This window comes from Lynx rufus, unplaced genomic scaffold (assembly GCF_022079265.1).
Source record: "Lynx rufus isolate CCGP_SWC_20201006 ecotype Redwood Valley unplaced genomic scaffold, mLynRuf1.p SCAF_3, whole genome shotgun sequence".
In the NCBI taxonomy this organism is placed as follows: Eukaryota; Metazoa; Chordata; class Mammalia; order Carnivora; family Felidae; genus Lynx; species Lynx rufus.
In genome coordinates, this window is record NW_025814845.1 from 186,614,509 (window position 1) to 186,635,647 (window position 21,139).

The window sequence follows — 21,139 nt, forward strand, 5'->3', positions numbered from 1 at the left end:
AGACATGAACAGACATATCACAAGTAAAGATATGGAAATGACCAAAAATCACATGAAAGGATGCTCAACATCATCAGTCGCCACAGACATGCAACGTAAGGTCACAATAAGATTCTGTTTTACATTAATCAGAATAGTTAAAATAAAATGACAACAGTAAACGTTGGTGACAATGTAAAAAACAACCAGAACAGTCATATATAATGAGAGTCGAAATAAAGACATAACCACTTTAGAATATTATTTGGCAATTTCCCACAAAGTTAAACACACAACTACCCTTGGCCCAGCAATTCTACTCCTAGGAATTTGTCCAAGGCAAATGAAAAACATATGTCCACAAAAATACTTGATTTTAACAACTTTATTCAATATGTTTCAAAAAATTAGAAACAACCCAAATGTCCAAAAAGAGAAAGGATAAATATATTGTGACACAGTCATATTAGTGTAATGGAATACTACACTCAGTAATAACAAAGAATGAACTGATATAAAAAAAAAGGGTAAATCTTAAAAATATGCTAAGAAATGGGGAGCCTGGGTGGCTCAGTTGGTTAAGCATCCAACTTCGGCTCAGGTTATGATTTCACAGTTCGTGAGTTTGAGCCCCATGTCAGGCTCTCTGCTGACAGCTCAGAGTCTGGAGCCTGCTTCAGATTCTGTGTCTCCCTCTCTCTCTGCCCCTCTCCCATTTACACTCTGTTTCTCTTTCTCTCCAAAATGAATAAATGTTGAGGGGAAAAAAAATATGCTAAGAAAAGAAGCCAGGCATAAGAGACTACATTCTGTATGATTCCATACAAACTTCTTGAAGTTTAAGAATAGGCAAAACTAATCTACCATGATAGAAATTAGAACAGGGAAGTAGGTTTCATTAGAGAGGGACAAGAGGTAAACTTTCTATAATGATAGAAATGTTTAGGGCTCCTAGGGGGTTCAGGTGGTTTAGCATCCAACTCCTGATTTCGGCTCAGGTCATGATCTCACATTTCGTGAGCCCGAGCCCCATGTCAGTCCTCTGCACTGGCAGCATGAAGCCTACTTGGGAATCTCTGTCTCCCTGTCTCTGCCCCTCCTTTGCTCGCATGAACACTCTCATGCTCTCTCAAAAATAAATAAACATTAAAAAAAAATTTTTTTTAGTTTGCAAATGGTGCTGGTTACATGGTTATTCGAATTTATGAAAATTACTGTATTATATGTACACTTAAGATTTGTGCATTTCAAAGTATGTAAATTTTACTTCAATAAAAGTAATTAAGAATTTTTAAACCATGATATTGAGATTATGAATATTAAAAATTATTGAATTTTAAATTTGGCTTTTATTAAAGTCATCATACTTTACTAATAGAAATATTTTACTTCTGCACAGCAAAGGAAACAATCAGCAAAACTAAAAGGCAACCAATGGAATGGGAGAAAATATTTGCAAACGACATATCAGATAAAGGGTTAGTATCCAAAATCTATAAAGAACTTACCAAACTCAACACCCAGAAAACAAATAATCCAGTGAAGAAATGGGCAAAAGACATGAATAGATACTTCTCCAAAGAATACATCTAGATGGCCAACCGACACACAAAAAAATGCTCCACATCACTCATCATCAGGGAAATACAAATCAAAACCACAATGAGATGCCACCCCACACCTGTCAGAATGGCTAACATTAACACTCAGGCAACAACAGATGTTGGCAAGGATGCGGAGAAAGAAGATCTCTTTTGCACTGCTGGTGGGTGCAGCCACTCTGGAAAACAATATGGAGGTTCATCAAAAAATTAAAAACAGAACTACCCTACGACCCAGCAATTGCACTACTAGGTATTTATCCAAGGGATACAGGTATGCTGTTTTGAAGGGGCACATGCACCCCAGTGTTTATATTAGCACTATCAACAATAGCCAAAGTATGGAAAGAGCCCAAATGTCCATCGATGGATGAACAGATAAAGAAGATGTGGTATATGTATATACACACACACACACACACACACACACGCATGCACACACACGCACACACAATGGAGTATTACTCGGCAATCAAAAAGAATGAAATCTTGCCATTTGCAACTACGTGGATGGAACTAGAGGCTATTATGCTAAGCAAAATTAGTCAGTCGGAGAAAGATAAATATCATGTAACTTCCATATGAGGACTGTAAGACACAGAACAGATGAACACAAGGGAAGGGAAGCAAAATAATATAAAAACAGGGAGGGGGACAAAACATAAGAGACTCTTCAATATGGAGAACAAACAGAGGGTTACTGAAGGGGTTGTGGGAGTGGGGATGGGCTAAATGGGTAAGGGCATTAAGGAATCTACCCCTGAAATCATTGTTGCACTATCTGCTAACTTGGATGTAAATTAAAAAAGAAAAAGAAAAAGAAAAAGAAAGAAGTATTTTAAAAGTTTAGTCTCCAAAGTTCTAAAATTCTATGAATACACACAATTTCAGACTGTCTCTGTACTTACATAGCACTTATCTTCAAATTTTAATACAGTGATTTCTGTGAACTATGAAAGTAAACATACTTCCTTAAGTATGTATCACTTACTCGGTTTTCTCAACTTCATATCTAACACCATGTATTCGCTTGAAAAACTCAAGACTTTTTCTGTACTTACACGTGAAACTGAGTTTTTAGAAATCTGATTTTAAAATTATTTGAACTTTAATTTGATCAAAATATATCTTCTCAATTTCAATATTTCTAATTACACCTACTTATTTCCACATCTACATGTAACAATGAACAATATTGTGCCCTCAGCAACCAGCCTTCAACCCTCTTCGATACCACTTTGACAGGCATGTCCTTCATTCTTTCCAAAGGCCGACCGCTACCCCTTAATTTGTTTCACTGGTTTGTCAATGAATGAGCCTGAGCACACTCATCCCCAGCACACCTTCTCTAGGTTATATTGAAAGAAAATGTATTTCCTGATACCCGTTTTAGATAGCAGAGGACAGACCCTTGTTTCACATGGTGGAACTAGCTCCACGTGGCCAGTGAGCTTCATGACCTGGAAATCCTACTTAATAAATATTTAAATCCCATCCATTCAACTGAAATATGGATATATGATTCAGTCATCATAAAAACCCATGAAGAAAAATTCCTAAGGCTACACACAGACAAGAAGGATACATTTGTTAGAGATTACAATTTTCTCTTTCAAACATAATGAATTGCTTTACGTGACAATTATATACTCTCATTTAATCCTTACCTTCTTTTAGAGCTTTGTCCATATTGTGAGAAATCACTACCCTTCTAGACTGAACTGACTCATGCGAGTTTCCATATACAGGACTCTGAAATGTAAGAAAAAAGGAAGAAAAAAAAAGATACAGATTACTGAATGAATAAATCATATATAAAAATAAAACCAAAGTATAAAATACCACTTAAACAAGATATTTCGATATTAATAGATTAAGAAGTTCTTCTGGAAAAAGTAAATAAATGCTTGAGGTTAAGATATTTTTAAAAAGGAAGGAAGGATTTTCCCTACCAGATATCAAAACAACATGATGCCAGAGGAGGAATAAACAAATCAACAGATCAGCAGATGTACAAAAACAAATGCATCTACATATGAGAAGAACATAAGAAAATTTGAAATCAGTGAGGAAAACAGACTATTCAGTATACGTGCTGCCAAAGCGAGCACGAAAACAGACTATTCAATAAATGGCGCTGGGATAACTGGATATTCACGTGTGATAAAATGTTAGAGTCTTACCTCATACTTTAAACATAAATAATTCCAAATTGATAACCAACAAAGTATTTTGTTAAACTAAAAATGTATTCAAAGGGAATAAGGGAGAAGCTGTTTATAATCTTGGGATGGAGAAGGCCTCCCTAAAATAAGACACAAAATTCAAAAGTTTTAAACAAGAAAAGGAACTGACAAATACAACTACATAAACTAGACAACTCCTGTGTGACCAAAGACACTATAAAATATAAATGATAAGAGGAGACAATATCTGCAACATACATCACAAAGGACTATTATTTAATATATACAGAGCTCCTAAGAAAAATAAAAGGATGTCAAGCAATTAAAAAGGCAATCATAAAAGATAAACAAATACCAATAAATATATGAAAAGAAATAAATACGCAACCTCCTTTTAGTTAGAGAAACACAAATTAGAGCAATGAGATCTCAAACTGCCAAAGCGGGGGAAAAGGTACCTACTCTCAAATATTGGCAAAGATACCTAGAAATACTCATTTTCATACATCATTGGGGGAAATGTCTACATCCATGAGCTACAATTTCATTTAGCCAATTCTACTCCTAGGAATCCAACCAACGGATATTTTTGCAAATGTGCAAAAAAGTATGCAAAGAACTTCCTTGCTCTGTTGACTTTAAGGGCAAAAAATTAGAAAAAACCCATGGGGCACCTGGGTGGCTCCATCAGTTTGGTGTCCGACTTCAGCTCAGGTCATGATCTCATGGGTTCCTGCCCCGCGTCAGGTTCTGTGCTGACAGCTCAGAGCCTGGAGCCTGCTTCGGATTCTGTGTCTCCCTCTCTCTTTCCCCCCACCCTCTTGCTCTCTCTCTCAAAAATGAATAAATGTTAAAAAAAAAAATTTTTTTTAATAAAAAGAAAAAACCCAAGTGTCTATCAATAGTCAGAGCTAAATTATGGTACACCCATATTTGAGAATGTAATGCAGCCATTAAAAACAATGAACTGGCTTGAACAATACAGAGAAGATTAACCTGGCCCCTTTTCAAGGATGATATGCAAATTTGCAAAGCATTCCATTTAAAAAAAAAAAAAGAATGAATTAGGAAAATATATACCTTCATGGAAAGTTTTCCGTGATGGGAAATGTTTGGGAATATGTACACCAAACTATTAAAAATAGTTTCTTCTAGGCAGGGGCATAAGTTTTTACTCCACTCCATTACTTCTTACTCCACATATGTCTGTGTAACAGTATGCTTTAGAATTTTTAATTGTACAAAGATACTATTTGGCACACAAAAAAAGGGGGTGGGATAATATAAAGAATTAAAATCCTACTATCTGGCTAGTAAGACTATTTACAGAATAAATTGTTTTAACTGGTCACATACCAAAGTGATTGAAAACATGTTATTATGTGATTGGGCCCACTTATTGGTTTTGGAGGATAAATAGAAACTGAGGAATATTAACAAGATGTAGGATACTCCCCTGTGCATGGGAAATATTACACGTGCTTGACTAGCATTACCACATCACTACTGAGATCCAAATGGCTAATATGACTACCACACTCAACCAACAAACAAGCATGAGGAAACAACCTTGTTCTCCAGGCAGGGCCACCCCACTACAACTGCATTCAACCCCACGGCCCTGGGCCACCCAACCTGGAGTGGAGAACTTCTAGTCCTTAGCTTAGTTCCATACTATCCATGGGTAGAGTGCCAAAGTGTCATCCATTTTCTTTGTTATTAAAAACAAAAAGCCATAGTTTTAAGATTCCTTAGTTGAAATACTTTTAAAAGCCTTAAGATGAAAGTGTTTCACTCATGAAAGAAAAGAATCCCTTTATGGTACAAATTAGCGTAACATTCCACACTCCCCCAAGGAGTTACCAAAAAAAAAAAACAAAAACAAAAAACCTTACTCATTACCTATAGACAAAGTCATTAGTGAATAAAGTACACTCTCAACCACGTAAAACTATTTTTTAGTCTCTCAGCTTGCTATAAAATTTAATGTAAGTATATTTTGTTGTAACTTTTAAATTTAGTTTGTGAGAAAAATTGAGGAAACGAGGAATTTTAAAATTCTAGCAATTTTTTTTAAGTTTATTTTGAGAAAGTGCACGTGCACCCACACGAGGGTGGGGGGAGTCGGAAGGGTGGGGAAGGGGCAAAGAGAGAATCTGAAGCAGGCTCTGCACCGCCAGCACAGAGCCTGAAGCGGGGCTCAAACCCACGAACTGTGAGATCATGACCTGAGCCAAAACCAAGAGTCGGATGCTTAACCGACTGAGCCACCCAGGCGCCCCAAATTCTAGGCATTCCTAAAATACCAGACAGATATTTTTAAACTTACCCATTTTTTAGACAGTTGTTTTGAACTAACACTTTTAGAGTGCTATTCTAATGAGTAATTTTAATCATAATTTCTCAAGTTTTTGGGTTCCCAAATCTAGATATGGTAGTTTTAGTACATAATACTAGTTGGATGAGAAATTACAACCAAACAACACTTATTTGAGATGGTCCCAATTTGGGGTTCTTAAAATAGAAACTGCCTATCAGGGCTGGGAGAGAAGCAGTTGTGAACGTGACAGACAGACAGCACATGGATATGTAAGCATATTCTGTGCTTATTGTGTCTTTCTTCACAAATTCCTCCAAAACTTAATGTTTTCATTCTTACCTTTTACTGTTTTCTGTTTTCCTAGTTGTGGCTCTACTACTTCTTGCCATCTGTCTACAAACTTCTTTTCTCTCTCTGCTTCATACTTAGATGTAATACATATATAAACATGTCTGTCACTACTCACTGTATCTAAGTCCTTTACGCTCTTTAATCTAAAGAGCTTATGAGAGTAATGTTCTCTATGTTGGCTCTTTAAGTAAAAGCTCTATTATTTTTTCTGTGTGTTTTTCCAGTCTGGGGTTGTGGATTTCCCCACACGCTATCCCCCAGGGTCACTGGCCCTCACCGGAAAGAAAAAAGTTCATCATCCCTATCCCATCCCTAACAGCCTGATGGAGAATCACTAAGTAATAGGAACAGGAAGATTATTTAAAAAAATAAAAAAATAAAAAAAAAATCATGCGCTCAAAATAACTAGGAAACCATGCGTGAAAATTCCTTTTTTAAGGATTTAGTATTTACGGAGCCAGAATCTCATGTCTAAATGACTACACAGAGTATAAGTTAGTCACTACCACACATAGTCTATTGCTTTTAGATCACAAAGATGGAATTTACTAATCTTTACCCCAGGGTGGAGAAAGAAAAGGAAGGAAAAGAAAGGAGGGAAAGGGAAGAAGGGAGAGGAAGGGGAGAAAGCTAGCTAGCTGCAACAAATGCAAAATTTGAATAAATTCCTGTGGCTCAGGGCAGTTGAGCCAAAATTGTCTTCATTTTCCTTCTATTTATAGGGTTGAAAAAAGAAACTCCACATGGCAGAGACTTCCCCCAAAGACTCGTCCTTTAAGGCAAATGCTAACTTGCCCTACCCGCACTGGCACAGGCCTCATTTCTCAAGGAAAGCCCACCTCTTCCCGACAATCTCTTTCCTAAAATGCCAGTATTAGGAAAGAGGAAATAAAAATGTCTGTACTTCTCCCGCTGTAACAAAGAATAAGTGATAGAAATTTTCAGGAAGATTTCAAATCCAGAAATTAGGACTTTGAATGTCGTCCGACTACTCGGCTCTCACTAAAGTTTTTAGTATCCGTATCACACTGTTAACTCATAAAAGCTTTTGGCTAACTAGTACCACTGTCATGTAAAAAATACAGCTCATTTTTTATTTAATTAAAACAAGTGAATTCTGTCTTCATTTTAAGATTTAAAGCTAGCTGAAAACTAACTTGAAATCATTTTTAATCACTTGGTGAGTTCTCTGGAGAGAAAATGACGCCTCGACACAGAACTGCTAATTTTAAAAATGCTTTCCAAAGACAGAGCAAAACCAGAAAGCTTTTCTCTAATATATGTAACTAAATCCTCCAGCATCAAGGAGCAGATACCATATCAATAAACCCTTTGCTGAATATGTATCAGCTTTCTATTCACTCCTGAAATATCAGGTTTTAGTCTACAGCCAAAATATACTCAAACTGTCTTTGTGTCAGAGCTAAAGACACCCTCTTCTGAGGAACCAACATCCAGAGAAAACCCATGCGGAGAAACCTGGGTACTCTGACATCATTAGCAACTAAACAACCAGGAACCACCTGGAATTCAGCCAAGACATGTACCTCATTGTCCATTGTTTATAAGCAGGACATTGCTTACTGTGCTGCTTCCTGTGGGAGCACAGATGGGGCCAGGACAGCCAGCCCATGACTTGGAACTGCTTTCGTGCCCATTACCTGGGCTCCTTAAATAAACAAATGTCACCCTCCTTCAGTATATGCTTATACGGTGAAAACAAAAATTTTTTTAATGTATTTTGGTCTGTTTTCAGAAGAAAAACAGTTGCACAGAGTTGAAAGACTGATGGGTGTAATTTCTTATAAGGTACTGAAACCGTGATTTATCTTAGGAAAACAAACACAAAGCCCTGATCATCACCATTAACCACATGGAGCCGTCACATGGCGGAGTCTTTCCAAGTATTCTCAGCATCTGACAAGTACTGGGATCCCGTGACTAATATTCTCATTCTCAAACTATGTTATTCTCAAAACCTTGGCTCCTTTCAAGCCAATCATATTCTGCCTCAGCCTCAGAAAATAATTACTCCAAAACCAAAGAAATCCAAGAATCACACAGAACCTTCCTCCGAAGATAAGGGACTAAGAAACTTGAAAGGCTATCTCAGGAAGATAGGAAAGGACTGAAATAATTGAAAATTCGTCTCATTTGACTAAGACACTGACAGAAGATTGTGACACGAGTAATAAACGTCATGGCCCAACACGGAAGCTGAGGAGCCACGTTACAGAGCTATGAGGGCAGCGCAGAGTAGAAAGAACACGGGCTCTCAAGTCCAACAGTGCTTTTTACTAATGGCAGATCCTTGACCCAGCCAATTCCCTCTCTAGCTTAAGACGGCTTATAATACCTCAAAGGATTAAATAACTAACATCAGGGGTCCCAAAATGAAAAAACACAGCAGGAGCCTGGTAAGGAATATAAGTGAGTTAAGGGGGTGGCCATAGCTGTACCTGCTAGATGTTCCAACTCTCTTCTGCAAAAAACGGAAATCAAACATTTCAGATGTTGTCTACAAGTAATTCAATTTCATTCCCAACACTGTGGGCTTACGCTGTTTGGGCCAAACCACGTGCCACATTCAAACCACAGCCCTCTACTGTGTCACTGCTGGCGCACAGAACACGTTTATTAGCAGAGTGCCTGGCACCTACTAGCAAATAGAGCCATGATCACTGATAAAACTCAAAATGTTTCCAACTTTCAACACATTTGAGGCTAATCGGTGGGCTAGTTGGATGGCTGGCTGGTTGGTTTTCTGAAAGGAAAGAAATGGTGGAAACAAATGCAAGAAAGAAGGGCTGAAAAGTTAAGTAACCAGAAAACAAGAGCCGAAATAATAAAACATATTGTTCTTGAAATATTTTTGCCTTTGAAGCTACACTTTAGAGGGAGTAAAGTGTACATTTCCTGGAGATGTTCTACAGTGTATGTGCCTTTACACTCTATTGCTGGTGAAGTATTTGAATGTTCAAACAAAACCCGGTTTGATCAGAAGCCAGTTTCCTGGATTGTGCTTTACAATGTTTAATCACGAACTAAAAAAAGGTCTTGTTCTCTTTATTGATAAAAGAAAATTGTCAAACACATTGTCACATACTGAGAGGTTATCATCTGGGGAGATTGTACTGATAGAAAGTAGTGGTATTTGCGTCTATTGTCCCCTCTTAACCAAGTACAATTTGGGGGCACCTGGGTGACTCAGTCAGTTAAGCGTCCAACTCTTGGTTTTGGCTCAGGTCATGATCTCACGATTTGTTGAGTTTGAGCTCAGCACGGAGCCTGCCTGGGATTCTCCTCTTTATCTCTCTCACTGCCCCTCCTCTGCTCCGTCTCTCAAAATAAACTTAAAAAAAAAAAAAAAATCAAGTATAATATCTACTTCAGATATAAGAGAAAAGGCTTCTTTGAAATTCAAACCTATAAATGTCCTCTTATTATTGTTTTTCTAGATTCCAAACATGCTTTATTTCTTTTTAAAATGCTATTTACAGCGGGGCGCCTGGGTGGCACAGTCGGTTAAGCGTCCGACTTCAGCCAGGTCACGATCTCGCGGTCCGTGAGTTCGAGCCCCGCGTCAGGCTCTGGGCTGATGGCTCGGAGCCTGGAGCCTGTTTCCGATTCTGTGTCTCCCTCTCTCTCTGCCCCCCCCCCCCCCCCCGTTCATGCTCTGTCTCTCTCTGTCCCAAAAATAAATAAAAACGTTGAAAAAAAAATTTTTTTTAAAAATAAATAAATAAAATGCTATTTACAGCAATATAAAGAGTAGAGACACGTTCAACATTATAGATATAAAAGAATTAAACTGACCCATAACACTATTAATCCAGAAATGATTACTGACATTCTGGTGCATTTCCTCTCAGACGGTGACTCCAAAACTTACTATGTAACTTTGGGAACCTATTTTTCTGAACCTCAATTTCTTCATCTCTAAAATAAATATAACAATAGTACCCAAAAATAAATAAATAAAAGATAACAATAGTACCTACCTCTTCAGGTTGATAAGAGCATTAAATGAGTTACTACACATTAAGCACTTACAACAGTGCCTGGTAACACAATAATTCAGATTATTGGTACTTTTATCATTTTCCTACTTTTTAAAAGAAATTAAGATAACAGTATTCACACAGCTCTGCAACTGGCTTTTCTTTTTAATTTTTTAAAAATTTTTAAAATGTTTTTATTATTTTTAATTTTTGAGAGACAGCACGCAAGCAGGCGAGGAGCAAAGAGGGAGACACAGAATTCAAAGCAGGCTCCAGGCTCTGAGCTGTCAGCACAGAGCCCAACGCAGGGCTTGAACCCACAAAGCCTAAGATCATGACCAGAGGCGAAGTCGGGGCGCTTAACCAACTGAGCCACCCAAGGCACCCCTGCAGCTGGCTTTTCATAATTAGTATTATGAGCATCTTTTATGAAATAAGATTTGGAATATATTCTTTTGAATGACTTGTACCACAATGTAACTATTCTTCTATTACTATGCATTTACTTTGTCTCCACCATTTTCCTCCTAGTTTTTTAAAACTTTTTATTGTTTATTTTTGAGAAAGGGAGAGACAACGCGTGAGTGGGGGAGGGACAGAGAGAGAGGGAGACACAGAATCTGAAGCAGGCTCCAGGCTCTGAGCTGTCAGCACAGAGCTCGACGTGGGGCTCGAACCCACAGACCATGAGATCATGACCTGAGCCAAAGTCAGATGCTTAACTGACTGAGCCACCCAGGTGCCCCTCTTTCTCTTTTAAATGAAAAAATATTTTCATTTCTATGCTATTGATCTAAGTGTAGGACCACCAGAAACAATCTAAAAAACTACTAAGTGTCTATTAAATATATAGTTGGATTTGGAGTCTGACTTCATTCAAAGGACTGTGTACCTCAAGAATTTTGTGCTTCATGGAGTCTTACGAGCTAAGAAGAAACTGAAGGAATTGAATGGGGCATGGTAGGAGGATGTAGGAGATGCTGTGAAGCACAAAATATGCAAAGCTGAACTGGAAAAATCCCTTTCCAGCCTCTTCAGCCAACGCTGAACTATGGGCCTGGAAAACCCGATGCTGCAGGGTACTTCCAGACAGGGAAATGAGTAATGGACACAGAGGCAGGAGCAAGCCAGGGCCTTCTCTAGCCTGAGGAATATGTGGGCAGTGAAGCCAACTTGGCCTCCAGAAATATAAATCCCTATCGTGATTCCACCTAAAATGAACTTGGCAAGAGATGAATGGTAGATTAGATCATCAGTAGCTCCCGTAGCTTATTACACCGTTTATCAAAGTATGGTTGTGTTCAGGCTAAAGGACAACCCTGCCTGTATGCATCAAATATAGGAATCAAGGTTCTGTTTATATTTCTATAATGAAAGATATTCTTCAGCTGGGATAGATCTGAGACTAGATCCCATGAAAGAGTATGAAATCAGACCCTTTCTCTGAACAAATATGAAATTCAAACGTGCTTTATGCTGGAGCACAATCCCCCTATTATTACTATGGGAAAAGCATATGACATTACATTATAATGGCAAAAACACTACATTAAGACCCAGAAAATGTAGGCTGTAGTTGGTTCTTTGCCATTTTCTTGCTGAGTTATAGTAAACATATTCACCTCTTTGAGATTCAATTCAATTTAAATAATTTTTGCTCTATTTATATTAAAGGATGATTCTGCATCTCAAGAAGGATAATTCAGTAAAAGTGCTTTAAAATTACAAAGCAGTTTACAAATATAGGTTCTTATTACAGTTCCAAGAGTCATAGTCTAAATTTTTTTACAATGATAATTTCCTTCGCAAAAAATGATTGTAGTTCTATTACATGCGATTAGTATTATGACTTTCATGGTTTCAGGTCTTACTGTCACAAGCAGATTTCTTGGTTAATAAACTACTTTCCAGGAGAAAAATGAATAGTTCTTTACTAATTGATCAACAGAGATAGATTTTGAGGTAGGCTCATGTATTTAGGATTGTTTTTCCACTCAGTTGGAAGAATTAGACTAACGGGAAGGGAGATGTGTTTCACTTCTAACGTCAAGGACTCAAATCTGAAGATCCTTAGAAAACACACTTCACTTGATTCTAAGAGAAATTTAAGTATATCTCAAATCAGACACAGGTTTGGAAACTGAAGTAATAACATGCACTTGAAAGTACACAGGCAGACATCAGTTTGCCTAAACTGGTAAGTGCAGAACAGATACCAGGGCTAGAAGGAGGAGAATGAGGAAAAGCAAATTGTCTCAGGAAGGGTAATTGAAAACTGACATTAGCTTTGTGCATTCCTGAAAAGGTTCATGTAATAAAAATTCTATAACCATTTTGTTGCTGACTTCCATTGTAATTTTGAGTTCACGAGGGAAATCACAGGCTTCCATGATAGGAATCACATTTCCATCCATTCATTCGATCATCTAACATTTACTGAGGACTCTGTGTGTCTGCCACTTAGTTGGGTACCACAGAGACAAAGGTAAATAAATTATATTCTCTGTGCTCAAGGGCCTTAATCTATTTTTGACGGAAGCGTATCTTCAAGTAAAAGAGGTGGCAAAAGGTTTAGAAAAAGAACTCTTAGAGATAATAACAGCAAAAACATTTATTGAGTCCTTAATGTTGTACTGGGCTGTATGCTAAGTACACTGTCATTTAATCCTCAGTGACCCCATGAGATAGTTAGTGTTATCCCTGTTTTATGGATCAGGAAACAGTTTTAAAGAGATTAAGTTAGGCTAGCCATATCACTGAGGAAGGTTGTGCTTTGGAATTCTAATATTCTTCCTTATTCTGGTATCTTCTCTACATTATGATCTTCAGCCCAGGTCATGGAAGAAAAGTTACTCAGTATACAATCAAGCCATGAGATCATTTCACAAGAATTTAAGTTAATACATATTTGAGGTATATTACAAGAATTATTCTCATTTCATCAGAGTTCTCACTGAAACCACTCAATACAAATGATAAAGGAGCAAGAGTGGTTACCTCTGCTTCAAGGCTTTCATGTAACTCAACAAATAGAGAGGAGTCACATAGAATTCCTTTTTTCACAGAGTCCTTTAGTAACAAAAGCAATCACTGTTTTTTTTTAATATTCCATTGCTGTTCTGAAATACCATAATACTATTATTAATTTGTTGGCTAGCTTTTAAATAAAAACTGGTGATTAGATATTTAGTACCTACCAAGTTAGAAAAATATTATATGGTAATCTAATTCAGTAGTATCTCTATTTCCATAGTTCCCTTAAAGCAAAAAGCTGAGCTCCATGTACAGTGTGGCCCAGGCAACACACAGATATACAAGATACTGAAATGTGGGAGATGAATTATTGCCATAAAAACACTGGTTGGATAAAATCAAAATGAATTCAATGGAAACTATTCAAAGAAGTTGACTTTACGTCCCTTCTAACTAATGGGTAAAAAGTTAACTGTCCCACCATAGATGTAGATCATAAAAATTATTCCTACCGTTTCCATCAAAAATTCAAGTTAAAATTCAAAGAACAAAACTTCTGGGGCGCCTGGGTGGGCAGAGAGAGAGGGAGACACAGAATCCAAAGCAGGCTCCAGGCTCTGAGCTATCAGCCCCCACTGCGGGGCTCGAACTCACAAACTGTGAGATCTTGACCTGAGCCAAAGTCAGAAGCTTAACCAGCTGAGCCCCCCAGGCTCCCCAAGAGGTAGTTTTAAATGTAGTGCTTGAATCAAAAAGTATTTGTAGTCCTAGAATGGCCTACACTGAGTACAGGCACTGAATAAAGCTCCTCTAAAGAAAAACAACCATGTTATTACCTAACTGCTATTGCCTTTAATCGGTAAAAATCACCTGAGTACAGTTCCAAGCAAATGCCATAAGGGACACTGGAATTGCCAGAGCTGACCTTGGGCCAGTCAAGAGACAGCACCCCCACTCTACACACCCTTAGTCTCTCCCACTGCCTGATTTCATAATGTACAATGCAAGCTTTCTTCTCAGACACCATTTTGTCAGAGAGCTTCTGGACGCAACTACTTCAGCCACAAAAGAAATAGGAAGATGAACAACGTGGAACATCAGGGCACATCACATCCACAACACGAGGCCTTGGCTCCTCAGCTCCAGGACCCTCCTCTCTTCTCCCCCTTTCTCGTGGCCACCTCAAGGTCTTTCTTAGTAGACTTACAATCTCTTCTACCCGTCCCCTTCCTCTAAGCTCCCTCCTGGCCTCGGTTCCTTCCTTGGTTTAGCTGACACCTGAGCAGCTCCCATCAGGATTCCTGTACCCTGGTCTGTCCCACGGCCTGGCTCTTTCTCGGCTCCACTGCAGGAGCCGAGTGCTCCTCCTGCAGACGTATCACAACCATGCCAATGGGCGTCACCACATTCTCCTGGCCTCCAACCCACAAACTGCACTTAACTCTAAAACAATCTGCCCAGGGCCCCCCCCCCCCCCCACCCAACCCCGGGTGGCTCAGTTAGTTAAGTGTCATGTCATGCTTTCAGCTTGGGTCAGGATCTCATAGAACCCGAGTCGGGCTCTGTGCTGGCAGTGCAGAGCCCGCTTAGGATTCTCTCTCCCCCTCTCTCTCTGCCCCTCCCCAACTCGTGCTGTGTGTGTGTATGTGTGTGTGTGTGTGTGTGTGTCTATTTCTCAAAATATATAAACAAACTTTAAAAAAATTTTAATAACAAAAATAAAATTGCAACTCCTGTGCTCATATCTTAAAAAACTAAACTAAACTAAATAAATTAAACAATCTGCCCACTTATCCTTGCTAGGCTTCCTCCCCACTGTGTGGCTGTAGAGCATAAAGACTGAGAGGCTGGTTCCAGTGTCAGAAAAAGCCTGGATCCCTGGTTCATAACCTGACACCTTTAGAAAGTCACTTAACCTCTTTAAAACTGTTTCCTGGTCCACAAAATGGGGCTAAGAGTAACTATCTCATGGGGTCCCTGTGAGGACTAAATGAGAATATACTTACTATAGTAAGGGCTCGATAAATGACTTTGCTGGTATTTTCTCCAATAGTTATTTTTCCCCCAAACTTTTTGCCACCTATCTTCAAATTACCCTCTGCACGGGTCATTCTCTTAACCGTCAGCAATTAACTTTACTTCCTACTTACCAAGAAAGTAGGGGCCAGCTTGAAACATCTGAATTCCCTGCCAACCTCCTAAGAGGTTCTCTCTATACCCTCCCCTTTGTACGTCTTTCCCACTAGTCACAAGCCCAAACCCTCCACCCGTGCTCTGGTCCTGTGTGCCAAGACACCACCCTATCAATCATTCTCTAGCTGAGACTTTCAGGCCCTTCCGGTCTCCTTTTCAAGATTCCCCTTTAACCCGAAAATGTGTTTACATCTCTCCACTCAACAAAAAGCCCCCCCCGACCCCCAACACACACACAATCCTATCAATGCTCCCTTCTCTTCTTTCCTCCTCAGTCAAGCTTCTAGAGAGCACCGTCCACATACTGTCTCTCCTTCCTCACCTCCTCCTCGCTCTTCACCCACAAGGATATCATTTCTGCCCCCACATCCATCTTTGCCTCCCCAACCACCACTGTCACAAGTCTCCAAAGACCCTCCCAGTTGTCAGACCCAGTGGACACTTCTCGGTCCTCCTTCTGGACCTCTCTGCTACACCTGACGCTACTTGCCACTTATTCCCTGCTTCTCTCTTGCCTCTTCTCTCCTACGCATGGTCTCGGCATTGTTTGCCCTCACACCGCAGCGGACGGCTCCTCCTCGGCCTGCCCTTGGCTCCCTGGTTTCAACCATTACAGGCTGTCCTGGGCAGTCTCATCAACCCTATAGTTTTGACTACCGTGTTGTATCCAGACCGCCAACAAATCTACTCCCTTCATCCTGGCCTCCCCCTCAGATTGCAGACCTGCACACCTAACTGCAGGCTGAACATATCCACGGGCCTCTCAAAATCTACACAGCAAAAACCCACTACCCACCACTCTTCCAAACCTGCACTAATGGTTCCTGAAATCATTCATCCTCCCATGCCAGACCCTGGAATTAACCCAGACATTTCCCTCTCCTCGCCACAATAAACATTTACTGGGCAGAACCAAAAAGCAGGTAAAGTTGACTGGACGGAAGGACAATTGAAATGGGTCTTTAACAAGCAGAAGTGAAAGGTCAGAAAGCGGGGACTGTGGCCTTCCCAGAGGCATGTGGTTACTCGCACATACACCACACGAGGGTAAATTCAGGAACAGAAGGTATATATATTTTTTGATATTTATTTATTTAGAGAGAGACAGAATGAGGGGGAGAGGGGTAGAGAGAGGGGAGAAAGGATCCAAAGCAGGCTCTGCACGGTCAGCACAGAGCCTGACAAGGGGCTCGATCTCACAAACCATAAAATCATGACCTGAGCCAAAATCAAGCTTAACTGACTGAGCCACCCAGGCGCCCCAGAAGGTAGATTTAAGAATGAGCAGAAGTGTGGAAGACAGGCTAAAAAGACAGGTGAGCCCTAGTCATGAAAACTAGGAAGTACTTATTGTTTTGACTCTAATTTCTTTCCTTTCTAAAGGTTGACCCAGGTCAATCACAGAAACCCTGTCCCCTTGCCCAAACCTAGCCAGTAAGATGTGAGGAGAAGATTGCCAGAGGCATTTGTAGTAACCTTTTCCTTGTTCCCAAAAGGGACTTTCTTCCTCTGGATATCATCTGATGTGGCTGTGGTACCTGAGGCTGCTACCATCATCTGGCCACTAGTCTAAGAGTTAATCCACCTCAGGAGAGGGCAGAAGAAATACAAGCAATGGTGATGGAGGCTTGACATTCCCCACAAGGGGCCTGTCCTACCTCTAGACCTTTAGATTGTGTATTATTTCTCAATAGATGTCTTTATTGTTTAATAAAAAAAGGGGGGGGGGATAGGGATTGGTCACATGTAGAAAATACAGGGGGTCTAAGTTTTTTTCATGTTTATTTATTTTCAAAGAGAGAAAGAGACCGTGTAGGGAAGGGGGGCAGGAAGGGGAGGGGCAGAGAGAGGGAGAGAGAGAATCCCAAGCAAGCTCCATGCTCTGAGGGCAGAGCCCAACATGTCATCACCAACTGTGAGATGATGACCTGAGCCGAAATCAAGAGTGGGCGCTTAACCCACTGAGCCACTAGGCACTCCAAAAACACAGGGTTAAAAACAGTTTAACAGAGGGGCGCCTGGGTGGCGCAGTCGGTTAAGCGTCCGACTTCAGCCAGGTCACGATCTCGCGGTCCGTGAGTTCGAGCCCCGCGTCAGGCTCTGGGCTGATGGCTCAGAGCCTGGAGCCTGTTTCCGATTCTGTGTCTCCCTCTCTCTCTGCCCCTCCCCCGTTCATGCTCTGTCTCTCTCTGTCCCAAAAATAAATAAACGTTGAAAAAAAAAAAATTTAAAAAAAAAAAAAACAGTTTAACAGATACCTTTATTATAGGATTTCTCAACGTTAAAATAGAAAGTTTCAAGAACTTAGTTTTTCAAATTTATGTGATGAAACAAGCCTCTCATCCTGCCTCTAGTTTTTGAAGTGTACCTAAAAGTATCTCCAAGAATTAAGCATTTATGGATCATAGTTTAGAAAACTAGTTTTTACCAGAGCAGATGAGAAGAGTGTGTGACTGACTTATGATACAGCACAATGATGACAGTAATACAGGGACAGAAATGTGCTACAGGAATCCAGAGGGATCACTGCCCTTCTCGGAGGTTCTCACTCAGAATGGCAGATGGGTTTCACATTATGTGCCAACTCTAGTAAATATTTACTAATTGCCTGGAATACTATATTGAAAAGGATTCTGAGGCCTCATCCAGATTCAGCAGGAAAACAAAAACAGCCTTACTCAATTAGAAATGATCATCATGAGCATAGAAGGGGTAGTTGGGACATGATTCTAGTTCATCCGGAGACTTCTAAAGTGACATCAATTCCTAAACAAATCCTAGAACCATCCCAAAGAATTTCAAATTTTTTTAAACCTCAATCAGGTGAGATTGATCTTCAATAATTAAAAGGGTAATAAAGTGGTTAAGTGTATGGACTCCAGGGTAAGAGAGACCTGGGTTTAATTCTTAGTTCCTCCACTTGCTATGTGGACTGGATAGAGTATTCAGCTGCTCTAAATCTAAGTTTTCCCATCTGTAAAATGAGATGAACAGTCCTAACTCACATGGTAGGTTTAAAACTTAAATTAGGTAATACATCCAGCTGCACACAGTATGTACAATAAATATTAAGTTTAGTTACAGCAATTACTAAGGCATTTACTCTTTGATATTCGTATGTGTCCACTGAATACACAACCATAGACTGGAATGCAATGAATTAAATGGAGACCATACAACCTATTTCCCTGAACCCGTTAACAATGCCAAGATAGGCTACGATAAGCAAGTGGCAAAGATGATTACAAAGCACTGTTGAAAGTGTTACTTGCCTTTAAGGAGACCTATGAAATAAATAAAGCTAACACCTGAGAGAATTCTCTGCAAAACACTTTTCCAGATCTCTCCATAGAGAAAGCCAAGAAACAATGACCAAACCAATAGCAACAAGCCTCCTTAACACCTAGAATGAGTTTTATTTTTTTCCCCTGGGGCACAGAACTTTTGGTACTAAAACCAAGACAGTTGGAAGCAAATCAGGTCGGTTGGTCACCCTACAAACAAATAAAGCAAATCAAGTCCCAACAGCTGGGTCCGGGTCTTGGCTGTGCTACTCAGAGCTGAGGCAGAATGAGTTCTTGAAATACCATTTCCCATTAAAAGAAATCAGGGCTCTTTTTGGAGAAATGGCTAAGTCCAGGTGTGAGAAGAAACTGCTCAAGATGAACCTGAAATATCCGGTTATGTCAGACAGCAAGAAAACTCTAAAAACTAATTAGGGTCATATCAAAAGGTAGGGTCATATAGAAAGGTCTCTGGAGCCAACTTCAAAAGGCTCCCATGGGCCAAAGATGGGATTATAGAAGCTTCAAAAAAGATAATTACAACTGATCAAAACCTGTCTATGTTCTCATCTGCAAGTTCGTAGTAAATTCTTTTTTCAAAACACATAACTAATTGATTACCTTCAAAGGATGTTGGGGAACCAACTCATCATTTTAGAAACTAATAATGGGGGAAAATCTAGCATTTGCTCTGCTTTTCTATATGAACTGTATACCACTGTGTAACCAAATAGATGAGGGAAACAGGTCTCTTTTAAAAAAGTATCCAGGGGTGCCAGCATGGCTCAGTTGGTTAAATGTCTGACTTCGGCTTCAGTTCTCATCTCACCATTCGTGAGTCCAAGCCCCACATCAGGCTTTGCACTGTGCTGACGGTGCAGAGCCTGTTTGGGATTCTCTCTCCCTCTCTCTCTCTCTCTCTGCCCCTCCCCGACTTGTTCTTTCTCTCTCTCTCTCCCTCTAAGTAACTAAATAAACTTAAAAAAAATTTTTTAATTAAAAAAAAGTATTCAAAGCAATAAATGAAAAGTAAATGACAGAATTTGAACATTACCATTTTGTCACCCCCAACAAATTAGTGGATGTAGCTATCAAGCATCAGCAGCTACTGATATAACCAAAAGTCAGTAAGATGTTTTGTGTCTCCCAATGAAAGATCACACCACCACCTATAGTCTGTCAAATGGATTGAACACAAGTTTGATCACACCTCTGGATCCAGCTGCCAATTTGCGGGACAGACAAAGGAGAGGACATGTTGAACTGCATCATTCACGTGTCATCAGCAAAATCCAGACCACAGGATACTCCACAGGACAAACGCTCCAGGTTCTTCACAAATAAATTGCAAAGAAAGGACAGAGGATAAGAGGATAAGGATATCCCATAAGGAAAAGGATAGAGGAGAAACTAATTTTTTTTTAATGGGGGGAAAAAAACCTATCATGTCCACTGATGCACATTTGAATGATAACACCATAACAACATGCAAGGAAGTGAATACTATAAAGTCAAGAGTTACTTAAGTGGAAAAGGAGGGGCTGACATTGGGTGGAAATACAGAGGGGCTTCTGGAGTTTCTGGAAGTTCCAAGGGTGTTCTCTTTATGATCATTCATCCAACTATACATTATTTTCTGTGATTTTCTGAATCTGCATTTGTTATTTTACAATAAAAAGGTTTTTTTAAAAGTGATAGTGCAAAATCTACTATTTAACACCTCCTATATTCAAAACACTTTTACAAATATTAGAATTTGTATTTTCAAATACTATAACATTGTTCCAAATAACCCTTGAAAAGTATTTATTATCTCCATTTTTCATATAAGGAGACTGAGCTCTAGAAATGTTTTTTTTTTTTTAATATTTTAATGTTTATTATTTACTTTTGAGAGAGACAGAGACAGAGCACAAGCAGGGGAGGGGCAGTGAGAGAGGGAGACATAGGATCCAAAGCAGGCTCCAGTCTTTGAGCAGTCAGCACAGAACATAATGTGGGGCTCGAGACCACAAACTGTGAGATCATGACCTGAGCCGAAATCGGACACTTAGCCAACTGAGCCACCCAGGCATGAGGTCTAGAAATCTTAAGCAGGTTGCCCATACTCACAGTTATTAGGGCAGAGCCATGATTCAAATTCAGAAGAGTGGCTCCAAAACCATTTTCTTATTGTCAATGCTCTATTAATGCCCAGTTATTTATTTGGTCAAGAAAGATTTATTGCTCACCTACTAATCATGCTCTTAAA

General features: G+C 39.5%; 1 protein-coding gene and 1 pseudogene across 3 annotated transcripts in view; one reads left to right on the forward strand and one right to left on the reverse strand.

The window, feature by feature from the left end:
- SNX25 (sorting nexin 25) overlaps window positions 1–21,139 on the reverse strand; it is a 131,318-nt gene that overhangs the window by 99,134 nt on the left and 11,045 nt on the right. For 2 of the 3 annotated variants that reach the window (XM_047091819.1, XM_047091817.1), the window contains exon 2: window positions 3,248–3,332. In XM_047091819.1, coding sequence (XP_046947775.1) covers window positions 3,248–3,332 — 85 coding nt within the window. Of the gene's footprint in view, window positions 1–3,247; window positions 3,333–20,098; window positions 20,161–21,139 lie in introns of those variants that run through there. The other variant, XM_047091818.1, reaches the window with a different exon arrangement.
- LOC124521449 (uncharacterized) lies at window positions 4,717–4,814 on the forward strand (annotated as a pseudogene).